This window comes from Pelophylax lessonae (genome assembly GCF_965119305.1).
Source record: "Pelophylax lessonae genome assembly, chromosome: 1".
NCBI lineage: Eukaryota > Metazoa > Chordata > Amphibia > Anura > Ranidae > Pelophylax > Pelophylax lessonae.
Genome location: NC_138768.1, coordinates 794,418,257 through 794,437,121, shown reverse-complemented (window position 1 = coordinate 794,437,121; position 18,865 = coordinate 794,418,257). Strand labels below are relative to the sequence as shown.

Here is an 18,865-nt window from a genome sequence, read left to right as displayed (position 1 = left end):
ACATGTGATCAAATACCACCACAAGAAAGCTCTATTTGTGGGGAAAAAAAGGACATTAATTTTATTTGGGTACAGCATTACCAGACTGCACAATTGTCAGTTAAAATAACGCAGTGCTGAATCAAAAAAAGGGCCTGGTCATTAAGGGGCAAATGTAACAAGAACAGTGCAGCGCAATTTCATAAATCTCCAAAAACTCCTATAAAATGCTCATATATGTGCAGATGAGTCCATCACAGAGAGTCCATTACTGCAGATAAAACTGGTGTGATAGGCAAATCCTTATTAATGACATCAAACACCCAAGTGCTGGTACAACTTGAAGCCATGCAAAGGACATACAGTAGATGTATACGATCCCTTCACCACAGATATCTCTGCCTCTCACCTCCACAACAGCGCTGTATCTAGGCCTAGGCCGACAAGGCCCAGGCCTAGGGCGGCACTTTGCGGGGGGGCGGCAAAAAAGCCACCCCCCCTGCACAAAACCCCCCCCAACCCGTCCTCCCGGGACCCGGGTACCGGTGGCAACGTTCTATATCCTTCCGCGGCCGCCCTCCGCCGCACCCAAGCAGTCCCAGGCGGCCAGCGGCTTGAAGAAGTAAACAGACTTGCGGCTTGTCTTTCACTGCAGCTGCTGAAGGGGCGGCGTCGCAGCGACGTACTTTGCCAGGGGGGAGGGAGGGGAGGGACAGTGTCACGGTCCCCATAGATGCTGCGGCCCTAACTTCACCTAATTTAGGTGGTGGGGCGGAGCCTAATTCTCCGCCCACCCTCCTCCGCGCGGCCGCCATCCCTGCACATCCCTGCCCTGGGCTGCCCTGCACAGTTTTGGACGAGAGGACGAGGAGAGAGACAGACAGCAGGGGATAGAGAGCAGTCTCAGAGCACGGAGCAGAGGAGAACCCGGGAACCTCCAGGCCAGGACAGCAGGAGCAGCGAGCAGGTACTGTAAAATTAACTTAAATGTAACTGTGCTGCAGCTGTGCACTGACTGCAGTACATTTTAACAGAATGTGAACTGTTTAATGATGTTGCATTGTGATTTCATTAAGTGTTTCATGCATGCTGAAATCAATGAAAAATCATTAAACAGTTTACATTCTGTTAGGGTTCATGTACTGTAAAAAAAAATGTAAAAAAAAATGAAATCTAAAAAAAAAAAAAAAAAAAAAAAATGTACTGCAAAATATGCTCTAATTACTACGCTGCCTGTATCTTGGCCTAGGCCGACAAGGCCCAGGCCTATGGAGGTTCTAGGGATTTTTGCAGCCCCCCCGCACAAAAAAGCCCCCACCCTCCCTGACCTGTCCCATGCTGCCTCCCACCGCCACAGGCTCCACATTACTCAAAATAACTGGATCTGATAAGATACATAAATATGAGATAATTAAAATCACATCCATAAAGTCCATTAATAAAGTGCATAGAGCATTTCAAGGTGCATTCATGACTCACGAGGAGTCCAAAGTGCAATCATGCAGGATCAATGGTGTGAATTATAGGACCACCCTTGCTTGCCACCACCTGTCCCGGCACTGAAGGTGGTGGAAAGCAAGGGTGGTCCTATAATTCACACCATTGATCCTGCATGATTGCACTTTGGACTCCTCACGAATGCACCTTGAAATGCTCTATGCACTTTATTAATTGACTTTATGGACTCTTATGGATGTGATTTTATTTATTTATCTCATATTTATGCATCTTTTCAGATCCAGTTATTTTGAGTAATCACATTGTATTGGCACTTGGCAGTGTGTTATAGTGGGAGGTCATCAACATCCCTGCGCTACTGAAATTCCAGTTAAAGAGCCAGTTCTTTTTTGGTGAATTTTATTTTACATGCTGTGAAATTATTAGGCCCTTTTCACACTATCCGTCCATCGGACGGATTCCGTTTTTCTCAGCGGGGGATCGAGCCGCCGATCCCCCACTGAGCAGCAGGAGGACAGCGGTGTCTCCGCGCTGTGTGCAGACACACAGCTGTCAGTTCCCCATGCATCTCTATGGGGGAAATCAGATGGGAACGGACCGCCTGTCCCTTCTCATCCGATCCCATCCGATCCGATCCGCTGGACGGATGGAAAATAGGGTTTTTATCCATCCAAATTTGACGGATCAGATCGGATGTGAACGGACATGTCTCCGCTGCCATCCGATGCCCCATAGGAATGCATGGGGGGACCAAAAAAACGAACAGGCGGATCTGAACGGTCCGCCTGTGTGAAAGGGGCCTTAAAATGATGAGGCTGTACTAATGGGCACTGATGACGGTGTGTGATGGGTACTGATATGCCAGCAGTACTGATAGGAAGGGGTGTGGCCTTGACAGGAAGGGGTGGATCATAGTTAAATTAGGGGGTGCACAAGATTAGTCAGGCCTAGGGCAGCACAAAACCTAAATACACCACTGCTCCACAATGCGACCCTGCAGGGTCTATGCGCATATAAACAAGTACACAGCAAAGGCGATCCTCCTCTCTCTCTCTATTGTTTTCAATGTGTCCGAAGCAAACAGCACTCCACAATGTATAAGCATAAAGGAAAACAATAATAGGAGATCTAAGTGCTCTCTGTTTGTACTGCACACACTTTATTGAGGAAGTAAAATAAATGCACTCACATGGTGGTAGAGTATTAAAAGTATCTCTCATAAACTGCAAACGATGGTGCGAGGTCGGCGTCTCCCTGCCTCTCTCTAACTTGCTTCCGGGATGGCTGGCGGGTCATGCGGCGTCCCCCCGTACACGTTGCGTCCATGGGCGGGACTTCTTTAGCGGGGCCGTATCGCAAAAAATGGCCTGGTCATTAAGGAGCAAAACCTTCCGGTCCAGAAGTGGTTAATGACCAGCCTGCAACCCACCAAATTATCCTGCCTAACAGTTTGCGTTAAAACAGGGGTTTAGTCTGCACACATTTGCAAATACACGCGTAAGCTACATGGGGACAGTGGGTAACTTTTTGTACCGTTGTTTTCCTGGTCAGGAAATGCACTGATGCCTTTGCGGCCATTGTGCTATATGCTGGGTGTTCAGTGTGCCCCTGTGCCTTTAGGGAGGGGTGGGCGGCTCCCTTCAGCCCATCTGCCCTCTCTCTATCCATCAGAATGCATGTGTTTACATTGTAGAGCCTCTTAAAAGTCAAAGGTAGGAACTACAGGTAACAGTTTGCCTTGGCGGGGCCTGTAGGTTACGTGTGTATTTGCAAATGTGTGCAGACTAAACCCCTGTTTTTAACGCATACTGTTAGACAGTTCACTTTGGTTGGTGGCAGGCTGGCCGGTAAGTAGAGCTTTGGATTTTTCCTTGGCCTTTTTTTAACATACATTGCCCTCCAATGCTCCTTGCTGCAAAGGCCAGTTATAGATAGGGGTAGTGGCTAGCTTTTTGTACCTTTTCAAACTTGTGCCACCTGAAAGGTGTGCAACGTTGCAGCGACTTTGACAGAACTTGAAGCAATGCCTGTGTATTCTTGAGGGCTATGGATCTCAAGTCACATCAAAGTCGGACCAAAGTAGTGCAGGGACTATTCTGATCTTGCTGTGACTTGAAGTCACACAGATATGAACGGTACTCATTGGAAATTATGGGGTTCGACTTGTCATGCCACTTTGCAGTCCCAAGTCGCAGGACAAGTCGCACAAGTGTGAAAGGGGCCTTAGGGCTTTTAAGTGATCTTTAGGCTTAAAATTACTTTTTAAATAAAAAAAACCTGTCTCTGGCAGCAAAAGGGTTAGTATTTGTTCTCACATATGCGATGTGAGACATCGCATGTGATTCGCACTGCTCTGCCAATCGCATGAGATGTCTGTGCGATGCAAATTCAGCCATACAGATTGCATGGCTGAATTCGCATCGCATTCGGACCAAGGTCGCACATGACCCTTTTTTTGGTCCACACCAGAATTGGATCGCATGGGTGTTTGCGATGCGATCCGATTCCTGTCCGAACTGACAGTTTGCACTGCGATATACGACCTAATCTGGGGGTGTCGTTAACTTTGTATTGACACTCCCAGCAGTTCGCATATGGCAGTGTGAACTGCCTGCGAGTCGGATGCGATGCAAACCCACAGCGGATTCTAGGGATAGACCGATGGTTTTTTCAGGGCCGATACCGATATTTTGGTCACAATATATCGATATGGGCCGATATTTTGTACATTTAAAGTTTTTTTGACACAAATCTGATACTGAACATGTTAATTTTTGTTTAATGCTTAATGGCTGGCTTTCTGGCACCCTGTGGTGGGTGGCTGGCTTGCTCCCTGTGGTGGGTGGCTGGCTTGCTGGCACCCCGTGGTGGGTGATTGGCTGGCACCCTGTGGTGGGTGGCTGGCTGGCTAGCACATTGTGGTGGGTGGCTGGCTGGCTGGCAAATTGTGGTGGGTGGCTGGCTGGTACAGGGCCTGTGGGTGGCTGGCTGGTACAGAGCCTGTGAGTAGCTGGCTGTCTCGCTGGTACAGTGCATGTGGGTGGTTGGCTGGTACAGGGCCTGTGAATGTGGGTGTTTGGCTGGCACTGGGCTGCTGTGGGTGGGTGTATGGCTGTGATACATTCCCGCTAGACTAGTCCCGGCTCCAGACGAGGCTGTCCAAGGTGACGGAGGCGGCCTAAGAAGGCAGAATGACGTCACAAAAATATCGGCAATATCGGCAAGTTCCGGTGGGCCGATACCGATATATCGGGGAAAGTTCATATTGGCCTTGCCGATAATCGGTCTATCCCTAGTGGATTCGCAGGCTTCCCGCATCGCACCAATGTGAACCAGCACTTAGGTTCTTGCCTGAAGATTTTTAAAAATGTATGTTACCAAACATAGCAATGAAAATACTTTTATCTTTTTTAAATTTCAGATTTGTGTTTACAACAAAGAATGTTTCGGGATGAAGCCCTTGTTACATCTGCTGCATCGGACAGTCTGTGGACTCACTCCGTGTTTTCTCTGATCCCAACATGGATGAAGAGTGCTCTGTTTAAACGAGCCGCACCCCAATCCCAGGTATGCAAACAACAAGAATAAATAATATATACAATATCTGCCCAAAGATTTGTATTTCTGATATTTCCAGTCTTGGGAATTACACAGCCCTGCTAGACAGCTCAGCCAGGTTGTTGACATCGCTTTACTCTACTGCTGTTAGGCAGTATTTTACAATATGGTCACCTCCTAAACCTAAGCCTGTGTGCAATGGAGCAGAAGCAGACTGATAAGGTTATCACTTTCCTCCTGTCAGCACATGTTCATGTAGCAGAAACTGATTGGCTCCTAGGGCGACTTGTGTACAAACAGCCTGTTGGAAAATGTTCTCTCGATCATCGCCACTGGCTATAGCTGGCGTAGCTCATCTGTATATTCTGACAGCAGGGAAGTCTCCGCTGTCAGAGTACAATAGCGTCAGGAATTCCTCAGTCTACATGGAGTGTGTGGATGGGGGAATTGAGTCGTCTTTTTTTTTTTTGTTCAACCCAATGCTTGAGCTAGAAAAAAATGACATGTGTGCCCAGCCTTAGGGTGCCAACTCTGTGTCCATGTCTCCTAGTTGTTCTCCTGTCTTAAGCCCTTTTCACACGATCCGCCGATCCCCGCTGAGCCGGCGGATGACAGCTCCGTCTCTGCACTGTGTGCAGAGAGGGAGATGTCAGAGCCCAGCTGCTCTTTATGGGGAATTGGATTAGTGCCGGCCGCCTGTCCTCTCTCATCTGATCCCATCCGATCCCCAGGACGGATGGAAAATAGGGTTTCCATCCGTCTGGATTTCACGGACAGGATCAGATGCGGATGGCAGCGGGTGTCAGCGGACATGTCTCCGCTGACATCCGCTGCTCCATAGGGCTGAATGAGGCATCCGATCAGATCTGCCTAAAAAACTGACAGGCGGATCTGATTGGAACACCCGTGTGAAAGAGCCCTTATCAACCTGTCACACGACCTTCTGATGAAGACTGTTTCAAAACACATTACGCAGGAATGGACCACTGTTGTCACCATCAGAAAACCGGGGCTCCGAGAAACGCCATGCAGCCATAGCTGGAGTGCTTGTGGACAGGAAATGGCCACAAAGAGGCTGCAGGAAATCAGTAGCAATGATATAAAGTACAATAAAGGATGAAAAAGAAGGTGAACATAGTATTGTATTAAAAAAAATCTAGCAATGTTTTTATGATTCAGTGGGTGTTTAAAATACATTGAACTGAATCTTGAGCTCAGAAGGAGTTTGTTTAGACTCAGAATTATAAGGGTGCATCTTGTATTCATTGCCCCAGGCGCATTCCAGTCTTACAGCAGCCCTGGAGCCATTCTGTGGCCTCGAGTGCTGAGTGCGCTGGATTCTCTACTTCAGCCATTAGTTAACCGACCTGTAAGGCATCAGAGCAGTTTCTGCTATTTTGTTATCCCAATTTGTTTTTTTTTTACCCACCAATTCAGTAGAATGCGGATAACCTTTTTTTCCATTTGCAACTTAGAAATACATTTCTTAGTTTCTGCAGCTTTTCGGTCAGGGAAGCCATCCTCTGAGACCCCCCGGAGGCATCCAGATAGATATTCCCTACCAGCTGGTCATAGGATTTCTCTCTGTATTTTCTGACTTCTTTCATGGTTGTCATGCTGCTAATAGGATTGTGAACTCCGAATGAAAGCAGCAGTATGGGATTGATGTGCTGTGTCAGATCTCTGCAATTCAAGATCAACCTTAATAACCAAGATCATGGAGCAAGGGAAAATGATATGACCGTATTTTGGAAAGGGAATGAACTTGGCACACCACGATGAGTAACAATGCTATTCTTAAAGGGCAACTCTTATGTATTCTATCAGTGTGTTTGGATAAAGTGTACTCTGCTACAGGCTGTAGGTTTTCTGTCCTTCTCCCGGCTGAAGGAGAAGGCTCTCTGCAGTCATGAGCTGCTGAACATGCAAACGCATAGATCCTTCAAAAAAAGGAAAGTGAGCCACTCACTATAAAAGCCGATGTAGCACCCTCCTAGGTAGATGTGTCCAGGTGTGATTCACTGGGTCTGAGGGAGTTTCCCCACTGTATCCAATAGGGGAGCCTGTTGGACAGTGGAGGAAACCCAGCCAATGACACACAGGCTTTTGTGGCAGTCCCAGTGGGAGGGCACAACCGCAGTGCATCCTGGGATTGATCATAAAAGCCAAGGGCACATGTGACAGGGTGTCTTCTGGCGGGAAGCCAGGTCCCAGGAGGAGGGTGATGGCTGTCTCTCCTCCAGTCAGAGCAGAAAGTGGTCACAGGCAGTCGGCCTAGTGAGCCAGGTGTGGAGCTGAGCCAGAGAAGTCCATTGGAAACTGACAGTGCAGCTGAAGGCAGAGCTACCTGGGAAAAACAGTGTCTGTGAGTACCAGGGGGCTTGCCAGGGGTCTGCCCAGGAAGGGGACCACTCCAGTGGGGTCAGTGGACGGAAGGACAGCACACACAGTCTGCGAGAAAGGGGGTGCCAAGTTAGACCCTGAAGAGTAATACATTGGATTGTTTGCTTTTCAAACCTTTACTTTAGTGGCAGGGTGAAGCAGCGGCCTTGCCGCATTCATTACAGATAAGAGTCCTCGAGATTGTGCATAGTTACCAAGTTGGAGAATCCCACTCATCCCTTCTCCCATCCAAGTTCAAATAATCCACAAAAAACCTAATCCCCTGGACTGTTTACAGACTGAGCCAATGACTTAAAGTGCTAAGAATTTACAAGCTGTTGCTATGGGTAACCCAGGGGAATCCAATCTAGGCAGCTCCCATGGGGTCCGTGCTACACCAATATGAGTTTATTGAAACTAAATGGAAGGAGTAACAAAGTCCACCTGGTATGAAAACCTTTCAAATGCGTTCCACACCACCAAAGGAGCTAAATCATTGAGTTTTATTCTAGACTAAATATACAGTATATGAGATGTGACAAATAAATTCCCGGAATGGTCTGTCAAAAAAGAAAAAAAGTTTGTGCAGGAGCATGGTCATGGCAGAGAATCCACATTTCAGGCCAGAGTTCTGGTCTTTTCCTTCAGATTCCCATAACCTTTTTTAGAATTTCCAAGTAACAGTGTTGGTTGTACATAACCTAATGGGCTCCCAGGGGTGTATGTACATAACATATTGGGCTCCCAGGGGTGTATGTACATAACATAATGGGCTCCCAGGGGTATGTACATAACATAATGGGCTCCCAGGGGTATGTACATAACATAATGGGCTCCCAGGGGTGTATGTACATAACATACTGGGCTCCCAGGGATATGTACATAACATACTGGGCTCCCAGGGGTATGTACATAACATACTGGGCTCCCAGGGGCATGTACATAACATACTGGGCTCCCAGGGATATGTACATAACATAATGGGCTCCCAGGGGTATGTACCTAACATACTGGGCTCCCAGGGGTGTATGTTCATAACCTACTGGGCCCCCAGGGGTATGTACATAACATACTGGGCTCCCAGGGGTATGTACATAACATACTTGAGAAAGTGACTTGATTGGTCACGCAACGCGTTGGGATGCCGTGGTGACGTCACTTCCTGGTCTACGGCCGAGACCGGAAGTCGGTGAAGAGTACACAGGAACCGCATCGGCGGCTTTGCTTTCTCTTTATATACGCACACTGATCTACCTAAATGTGAGTTTGAAAATGTTTTTTTACCTGGAAATAAACCTTGTTTCAACATACTACGCTATGAGACCCTCTTTCCATCTCTTCCCCCAAACCATTGTGTCTGGGCAACATACTTTAAAGTACCACAGACCAGCCCATAGGACCAGGACCCTGATTCCCATATCGCCTGTGGAGATTCCGTTTCTGCCTGGGAAATTGCTTCTTACCCATGGAAAGGTCTGCAGGTTGACACGAGACACCTGATATGCTTATATGAATAGCAAGTGAGGTGAGCTGCCATTGCACCTATTTTGAGGAGTCTTTGCTCACTCACTTTGACACTGGGATCACTGATTATCGCTGGCTGTGGTTGCACTTACTATGAACTTTTCCTTTTAATGTTTGGAGATATTTTGGACTTTTTCTATTAATCATATGGATCACACATTTTTTGAATTTATTTGTTTCACCCTCTTACCACGTTTTTGATGCATTGTGATTCTTTACCCATTTTTGAATATATTGTTTTCTCACAGGGGTTCACCTTTCATAGGGCATTGTGCACCCTTTATACTTTATTTCTATTTCCTGATTTCACTCATTGATTTGAATCACTGTTATAGTTTTTTCACTGAACTTCTTTAGTTCGCTCTTCATAGGGCATATTTTTTCGATTGCTTTTTTCTTTTTTTTTTTTTTTTTGAGCTTGTGATCAGTTCCTTTGCTCATAGAAGCTGTGAAACTTGCTCCTTTTTAAGTCACAATCCAAACATCCTTCACAGCGGTTAGCAACTCACGTCTCCTATGGCACTCCAATTAATTTAATTATCAGTTCATTTATATCAATTGTTTCAGTCCGAGCCTTTGACCAGTTCTGGGTCTATAGAACCTGTACAATCGCTCATCTGCACATATATTGTTTTATATATATTTTTTTCACTATTCTTCTTAGAGCACGGATGATCTTGTTATTGAGTCTACTAGACACTGCACCTTGACACTACAATTGTTTTCTTGCACTGGACACTTTATACCTTTTATCCATATTTACTGACGTATTTATTGCTGTATTGTGCTTTTAAGGATTTTTTTATTCAATTTTATTTATGTATTTCTTCAATTACTTATATACAGTATTGTATGGTTCACCAGTTTTAACCGCTTGCGGACCGCCGCAAGTAGATTTACTGCGGCGGTCAGCCCCTGCCAGGCAGAGTGACGTTAATTAACGTCACTAGCCTGGGAGGGTCTGGGGAGTGAGCGCGCGCCCACGGAGGCGCGCTCCCGCGCGGTCACGGACCCCCCCCACGCGTGTGACCAGCGGACCCGATGTCCGCCGGTCACTCGGTGATCGTCGGGGGATAGGGAGAATGTCAGGCAGCTTGTGTAAACAAGCCACCTGTCATTCTCCTCGGTGTAAAGACACTGATCACACGGATCTACTATGTAGATCCGTTGATCAGTGTCCTTACAGCTCAAGCCACAGCCAATCACAGTAGAAAGCACGCCCCTAGGGACACACACAGCCCCTCCCTCCCAAATAAAGTTAACCCCTTCACTACCAGTGTATAGCACTGATTACTGTAGAAATGTCACTGGTAACCCCAAAAGTGTCAAAAATGTCAGTCAAGGGTCCGATCTGTCCGCCGCAATGTCGCAGTACCGCAAAAAAAAATCGCAGATCGCCGCCATTACGCGTTAAAAAAAAAAACAACAAAAATGACAAAAATCTTTCCCTTTGTTAGTAAACGCGATAACTTTTGCGCAAACAAATAAAAATACGCTTTTTGCGATTTTTTTTTTTTACCAAACATAGGTAGGATAAAACAAATTGGCCGAAAATGTTAAAAAAGTTTGATTTTTACATTTTTTTTGGGGAATTTCATATAAAAAAAAGTGAAAAATATTGCTATTTTTGCAAAATTGTCGCTCTTTTTTTGTTTATAGCGCGTGATCAAAAAATCGCACAGGTGATCAAATACCACCAAAAGAAAGCTCTGTTTGTGGGAAAAAAAGGACGTCAAATTCGTTTAGGTACAGCGTCGCACGACCGCGCAATTGTCCGTTAAAGTCACGCAGTGCCGAATCGCAAAATACCCCCTGGTCTTTTAGCAGGAAAATCCTCCGGGGCTTAAGTGGTTAAAGAGGCTTTTGCGCTGGTTATTCTTTTACACATAACATAATGGGCTCCCAGGAGTACATATAACATACTGGGCTCACAAGAAGTCTGAATGATGTTGTTCAGCATTTAGCGCTGAAGTCCAGTGACAGCAGCTGAACAGAGTGGACCTTTTATGCGGGACAACTTTGGAATGAAGGCCAAATACTGCATTAAAAGCTGGATTATTTTATTTATTTATTTATTTTTTTCGTACTGCTGGGCACTTTTTTTTTTAAAGCCATCAATGGGCCCCAGAGTTCTGCTTTTTTGGCTCCAGGGACCTCTAGAAACTCCCATCTACTTTTGCTTAAGATATTAATATTATTATTATAAGTTAGTGGGGGGATGGGGTTCTATTCCTTCACAATATACTGATTTGACCTAGCATGCTGCACTGTCTGCTCCCTGGTAATGGTGTTCTTCTCCATGTTGCTTCACATTTGCACCTTTCTCCTGAGACATGTTCTACTTTTCCATGTTCTCAGTACTCAAGCGTTTTATAACAGACATTCATGTGCGTTACGCCAACATCTTTCACACAGCTCACTGAGCCCTGATCTAGATTTCAGGGGACATTTATCATGCTAGTGTCGGTGGAAAGCCAGGCAAGTTTAGAGCTTTGTCTATTGTTTTTTTCCCCAAAGTGTGATCTTTATTTCTAAATGGCATGTGTTGATTTATTCACATGTAGATACATGCGGTAAATGGATGTATGCCAGTATTAGTAATGCACAGCTGCACACTTAATGTTGTTTTGCAGCAAAATGAATGAGTAAACTTACCTTTTTAGTACAATGCAAACATACAAATATCAACTATTGTAATTTTTCTATTTACTGGTAGTAATGCAGAGAGATGCTCTGTACCTTCCATGTTAGCAAACCTTCTGCAGTAGCTAAGCTGTTACTATGTACAGTAATGTATTTCATACTCCCTGTCATACCTTTGGCTTTAATTTTTTGGTGTTCTTCCCAGATTTATTTTCCAGCCAGGCTTGCATGGGGACAGGGGGGAGGCATATGGTGTTTAATAAACAAAATCAAAGAATTGCGCTGTGTCCTTTAAATTAAGTGGAGTGACGGTACCGCTCAGTATTCACCACAGCTGCACTCTATAACATGAAATACCAAATCGCTAGTTAAACATCTAGAAACATAGTTGCTCTGTATAAGTAAAGCTATAAAACAAACATTGTGTTCATATAAATATACGTAAACAAATTTGTAAAAAATTAATCAAGTCCATAACATACTGGGCTCCCAGGGGTATGTACATAACATACTGGGCCCCCAGGGGTGTATGTACATAATATACTGGGCTCCCAGGGGTACGTACATAACATACTGGGCTCCCAGGGGTATGTACATAACATACTGGGCTCCCAGGGGTATGTACATAACATACTGGGCTCCCAGGGGTATGTACATAACATACTGGGCTCCCAGGGGTATGTACATAACATACTGGGCTCCCAGGGGTATGTACATAATATACTGGGCCCCCAGGGGTGTATGTACATAACATACTGGGCCCCCAGGGGTGTATGTACATAATATACTTGGCTCCCAGGGGTGTATGTACATAATATACTGGGCTCCCAGGGGTGTATGTACATAACATACTGGGCCCCCAGGGGTGTATGTACATAATATACTTGGCTCCCAGGGGTGTATGTACATAACATACTGGGCCCCCAGGGGTACGTACATAACATACTGGGCCCCCAGGGATATGTACATAACATACTGGGCCCCCAGGGGTATGTACATAACATACTGGGCTCCCAGGGGTATGTACATAACATACTGGGCTCCCAGGGGTATGTACATAACATACTGGGCTCCCAGGGGTATGTACATAACATACTGGGCTCTCAGGGGTATGTACATAACATACTGGGCTCCCAGGGGTATGTACATAACATACTGGGCTCCCAGGGGTATGTACATAACATACTGGGCTCCCAGGGATACGTACATAACATACTGGGCTCCCAGGGGTGTATGTACATAACATACTGGGCCCTCAGGGGTGTATGTACATAATATACTGGGCCCCCAGGGGTGTATGTACATAATATACTGGGCCCCCAGGGGTGTATGTACATAACATACTGGGCCCCCAGGGGTGTATGTACATAATATACTTGGCTCCCAGGGGTGTATGTACATAATATACTTGGCCCCCAGGGGTGTATGTACATAACATACTGGGCCCCCAGGGGTGTATGTACATAATATACTTGGCTCCCAGGGGTGTATGTACATAACATACTGGGCCCCCAGGGGTACGTACATAACATACTGGGCCCCCAGGGATATGTACATAACATACTGGGCCCCCAGGGGTACGTACATAACATACTGGGCCCCCAGGGGTACATACAGCAAATGGGCTCCCAAATAAAATCTTAAGACCACGTAAATGGATCCAGCCCACAGTGCTCACAGAATGGTGTCCATCATCCATGAATGTGACCGAGAACAAATTGCAATCATTGAGCCCACCACCTGTGTACATCCAGCCTATTACCAGAAAGACAGACCCCAAGTTATAGGAGGTCTGACATAGCATGAAGATGTAAAACAATGGGTCATGTGACCAAAGAACATCACACGGCACTCCACATCGGGATGGGACTGTATATTCCTTCTCCTGTATCTCTAGGTGGGTTAATCAAGAATAGAGACCTCAGATAGTGTATTAATGTTTCCAGTTTAATAAATGAAGATGAAAAGACTACAAAGCATAGGAAAACGCCGCTGGTGCCGACTCCAGCAAAGCGTGGGTGATGTCAGCCCAAGCTCCGCCCTGCCCAAATTTACGTTTCGTCTAAACAGACTTTGTCAAGGGGATCAGCTCCAAGCTGATCCTTTGGAGGTCTCTCTTTTTAAATGAGCCACCTAGAGATACAGGGGGAGGACTATACAGCCTCATCCCGATGTGGAGTGGCATTTGATGTCCTTTGATTGGGTGACCAATTGTTTTACATATTCATGCGGTGTCAGACCTCCTATAACTTGGGGCCCGTCTTTTTGGTAGGAGACTGGATGTACACAGGTGTTGGGCTCACTGGTCACAATTTGTTGCTGTCGCATTCATGAATGAGGACACTATTTTGTGAGCACTGTGGACTGGATCCATTTATATGATCTCAAGACTTTATTTGTGGACTTGACATTATTTCTCTTACGTCCTCCGACAGTCGCCACCATCTTCATATTCGTCACAATGGGGTATTAGACTTTGCTCCGTAGGAGTAGCTAGGCAACAGAATATGTCAATATTAAAGCTTTTAACATATCCCCACCCCAGGGGGTGGTCCCCTCAGTCTATACCCTCCTGCTTCCTGTTTCCTGCTTCAGTTTCAATGTCTAGCTTGTCAGGAGTAGCTGGATCTCTCTATGCTGGTGCATTTTGTCTCAGCCTTTATCTTCTTTTTTGATTTTTGTTTGAGTTTTTTCTCTCTCTTTACTTAGCTGTTCTTTTTGTCAGCATTAGTTAGTTCTTCTGATGAAGAGGATCATGCAGGCTGGGTCTCGGGCTGATCCCCCTGGTCGCAGGTCGTGGGTCAGTGGCTTCCCAGCCTGCCATCGAGCGTTCAGCCAGGTAACGCTCCTGGCACAGTGAACGACCCATCCCTGTTCGGTGCAGGGATGATTGGTGAGGTGGCTACCTCACTGGACGCTGTGCGGTTTCTTAACCCTGATTTTTTGCGTCCTCGATGCGACTCTCCCTGCCTCTTGCGCAGCGGCTTGTTCGCCTGTGCGGGTTCCCCACGCCATTAGGAGGTAAGTGTATCTATGTGGGGACCTGTCTGTTGGGGGGGGGTGTCAGTCTGGGACTGTGTTACCCTGCCTGTGTTTCACACTATTGAAATCCCTGTCTCTCTGGCTGCATGCTGTGGGCTGCAAGGAGGGGGGGCTGTGCTGCACTGTCTGTGTTAGTTTGTGTATGTGTGAACGGCTGTGTGCTGTGGGGCATGATTATTATCATGTTTGGGGCACTTTCAGCGACCGCTGCGGCGGTCCGCCATGTTTTTACATGCTATGCTGTGTTTAGTCCACCTCGCTGAGGTGGAGGAGCGGCGGTTTCGGCGCCAAACGGCGCCATTTTGGCAGCGCTCGCTCCGGCCGCATGGTGTCACTGTGGGCGGCCATTTTCTTGTAGCCTTCCATAGGCTTTCATGGAGCGCCCTGTGTTGCATCGCTTCCTCTCCCTGGGTGCACCGATCGAGGCGGCAGCAGCAGCGATGGTCTCTACAGGTTTTTACCTCCCTATCCCTTTATCCTTGCCTGTGTTGAGCCTTTTTCTCCCGGTGGGGGTGAAAATTGTGCCAGTGTGTGTGTGCGGTGGGCAGCGCTCGCCGCGCTTGTTTAAGGGGCAGTTAACCCTTTACTTTCTGGCTTATCATTGGGGCAATGGATTCTCAGGGAAACGGATTTCCTACCACTTGGTGGGTGACCAAGGGCTGTTTTCCCCCCCAAGGGGGGATTTGGCTGCGGTTGTGTCTAATCTTGCTGCTCGGGTGTTAATGCTTGTGGCTGCTCAATCCACACAACGAACCAGAGTTTTCAATCTCCTCTGATCAGAGGGTGCTGGTGATGGGGCTGCTATAGCTGGGGTCTCCTTATCGCGGTCCCGTTCCTCCCTGGGTCTTGTGGGGTCCGGGGTGGAGTCTGAGGTAGAAGGGGTGGATAATTCTCCCCCTGGCTTGCCTGAAGAGCTTGCACTCATGGATGAATTGGTTGCTTCTATCAAGCAAACACTGCGTTTACGGGTTGAACCATGTCCTCCTGCTGCCCTGGCAGCTTATGGGACGCAGAAAGACGCAAGACATCGCAGGTCTTTCCCTGCACTGATGATTTTCAGCGCACTGTTAAGAAACAATGGTGCAATATACGCAAGCCTTTTGCTGTACCAAGTAGGTTCAAGCTGCGTTGTCCTGTCACGCCCGCTACTGATGAGCGGTGGTGTGTGCCACCTCAGGTGGATCACGCGGTGGCGGTTTTGTATAGGTCCACTGCGATTCCTGCAGAGGATACCCCGGTGTTCCGGGATGCTACGGGCAGGAGGCCGGAGTCTCTTGCCCGTCATTCTTACTCTATTACGGGTTCTATGCTAAAGGCTCTATTTGCTTCGCTTATGGCAGCCCAGGCTGTCGCGAATTGGACGCAGGTACTCAGGCGCGTCCTGGTGGCTGATTCAGCCTCACCGGCGACATTGGATTTGGTGGATCAAATCCATCAGGGTGTCATGTATTTGTGTGATGCGGACCTGGATATAGTACCGTTGGCTGCACGTGTACACAGTGTGGCGGTATTGTCTCGCCGCCTGGTTTGGTTGAAGTGTTGGTCTGTGGACCAATCTTCGCGCAAGACCTTAGCCAATCTGCCCTATGATGGCTCTCGCCTTTTTGGCGAATCCTTGGATGCACTGATAAAGGGGGTCACGGGTGGTGAGAGCACGCTCCTGCCCCAATCCCACCAGGCTAAGGCTGCTCATGGTATGAAGCATGCTTTTTTTCGGCCCTCTTTAGGGGTCCTTTTGTGCCTTTCGGTCGCCCTATAGGGGCAAACCATTCATAGGCCAAGGCTCCCAAAAGAAGCCGTGGTCAGGTAAGCATAAGTCCGGCCAGTCCGGATCCGCTGCCCATAACAATGCGGCCTGAAGGGGCGCCCTCACCCAGTTCTGGGGTGGGGGGACGCTTGCTCGGTTTTTCTTCAACCCTGGTTGGCCCGTGTTCGGGACAGGTGGGTTCAGGAAATCGTTCGTTCTGGTTACAAGATCGGGGTTTTCTCTCCCGGCCGGAGAGCAGATTTTTTCCCTCAGGTGGTTCCGGTGCCTCATCGGGACAGATTCGGGGGTTCTCTTCCAATCTGTTCACTGTGCCCAAGGAGGAGGGCAGGGTACGTCCAATTCTGGACTTACAGGCTCTGAACCGCTTGTGCGGGTTCGCAAGTTCCGCATGGAATCCCTGTGGTCGGTGGTGGCTGCCCTGGTTCCGGGGGAATTCATGGCTTCCATCGACTTGAAGGATGCGTGCCTTCACATCCCGTTTTTCGAGGGTCACCAGAGGTGACTTCGATTTGCCATTGCGGAGGAACATTGCCAATTCGTGGCGTTACCTTTTGGTCTCGCTTCGGCTCCACGGGTTTTTTCGCCAAGGTGCTTGCACCGGTTTCTGGCTTTGTTGAGAGCCCAGGGCATCTCTGTCCTGGGGTATCTGGAAGTTGTTCTGGTTCGGTCTGTGACCAGCCAGGGTCTGGAGGAGGACCTGTCCTTCACGATGCTGACTCTCAGGAGTTGATTGGGCGATTGATTTTCCATAGTCGACGCTGTGTCTGTCCGATTCGTCTTCCCTACCTGGGAATGATTCTGGACTCGGTCCAGGCGAAGGTCTTCCTACCGGACGACAAACTCAGGATTCTTCAGGAGAAGTCAGGTCCCTCAGGGACGTTCCGTGCTCATCACTCCGGACGCGCATGAGATGTCTGGGATTGATGGTCTCGGCTTTCGAGGCGATTCCCTTCGCCCAGTTTCACACGCAGGGTCTCCAAGCGGAGATCCTGTCCAGGTGGGACGGGCGACCGCAATCTCTGGATCCGGATTTCGTTGGGCCATCGCACCCGAAGGGATCTTCTGTGGTGGCTCCAGTCCCCGACGGTGTCAGGGGGCAAGTCTTTTCGTCCTCTCTCATGGACGGTGGTCACCACGGATGCCAGCCTGTCGGGCTGGGGTGGTGTTCTGGGCGTTCTGTTCGCCCAGGGAACTTGGTCGGAGGCGGAATCCTCCCTTCTGGTCAGCATTCTGGAATTGCGTGCGATGAATCTCTGCCTTCAACGTTGGCCGGACAGGCTGCAGGGCTGTCCGGTTCGGGTGCAGACGGACATTGCCACGGCGGTGGCTTACGTCATTCGCCAAGGGGGCACCAAGAGGGCCCGGGTGGCTCGGGAAGTGGCCGACATTCTGTCTTGGGCCGAGACGCATGTCCCGGCGATATCGGAGGTTCACATTCCGGGGGTGGAGAACTGGCTGGCGGATTATCTGATGCCGCCAGTCCCTGGACCAGGGGGAATGGCCCCTCCGTCCGGGTGTTCTCCAGATGTTGTGCGCGCGATCCTCGGGCAGACGCGTCAGACGCGTTGGTAGCTCCGTGGAATCAGTACCGACTGATGTATGCGTTTTCACCGTTTCAATTGCTGCCCAGGTTCCTTCGCAGGTTCGTCTCGGAACCAAAACACGGTGATTCTTGTGACACCGGACTGGCCTCGCCGGTCCTGGTACGCAGACCTCGTGCGTTTGGCGGTCGACGCCCTGTGGCGTCTGCCTCTTCGGGAAGATCTCCGGTCTCAAGGGCTGATATTTCATCCTGCCTTGCAGTCGCTGGCTTTGCCGGCCTGGCTGTTGAAACCGAGGTCCTGAGGGATAGGGGTCTCTCCCCTGAGGTCATTCACACTTTGATCGACGCGAGGAATTTTTCCTCGGGGTAGGTCTTTTACCGTATTTCGGAGGCCTATTTTGCCTGGTGTGAGTTCAGGGGGTCTTCACCTCGCCCGTGGTCGGTGTCTGGGGTGTTGTCCTTCCTTCGAAAGGGTGTTGACAGCGGTTGGCGCTGGCTACGATCAAGGGTCAGGTGTCTGCGATGGCCGTTCTTTTTTCAACGTCCTATGGCATCTATCTCCTTGATTGGCACTTTTGTTCGGGGGCATCTGGTCCCTCCTAGGAGGGTGCCTCTGCCTCCTTGGGACTGAAATCTTGTTCTGTCCGTGTTACAACATGGTCCTTTTTGAACGGATCGGGTGGATCTCGTTGTCTATGTTGTCCTAGAAGGTCACCTTTTTTGGTGGCGATCAATTCGGCTCGCAGAGTGTCGGAGCTGGCAGCTTGTCCTGCCATTGTCCGTATCTGGTCACTCACTTGGTTAAGGTGGTCTTGCGACCTAACCCTTCTTTTTTTCCGAAGAGGGTTTCGGAATTTCACCTCAATGAGGACATTGTCTTGCCTTCGCCTTGCGCGAAGTCTAAACATTCGGAGGAGGTGGTGTTGCACTCCTTGGATGTTGTTCGGGCGATTAGGGTTTACCTAAAA

The 18,865-nt window shown here is 48.4% G+C and overlaps 1 protein-coding gene across 1 annotated transcript in view; it reads left to right on the top strand.

Annotated features, from left to right (window-relative positions):
• Positions 1-18,865, top strand: part of EVC2 (EvC ciliary complex subunit 2) — a 316,078-nt gene that overhangs the window by 26,992 nt on the left and 270,221 nt on the right. The window contains exon 3 of the mRNA XM_082263099.1: positions 4,859-5,004. Coding sequence (XP_082119225.1) covers positions 4,859-5,004 — 146 coding nt within the window. The remainder of the gene's footprint in view (positions 1-4,858; positions 5,005-18,865) is intronic.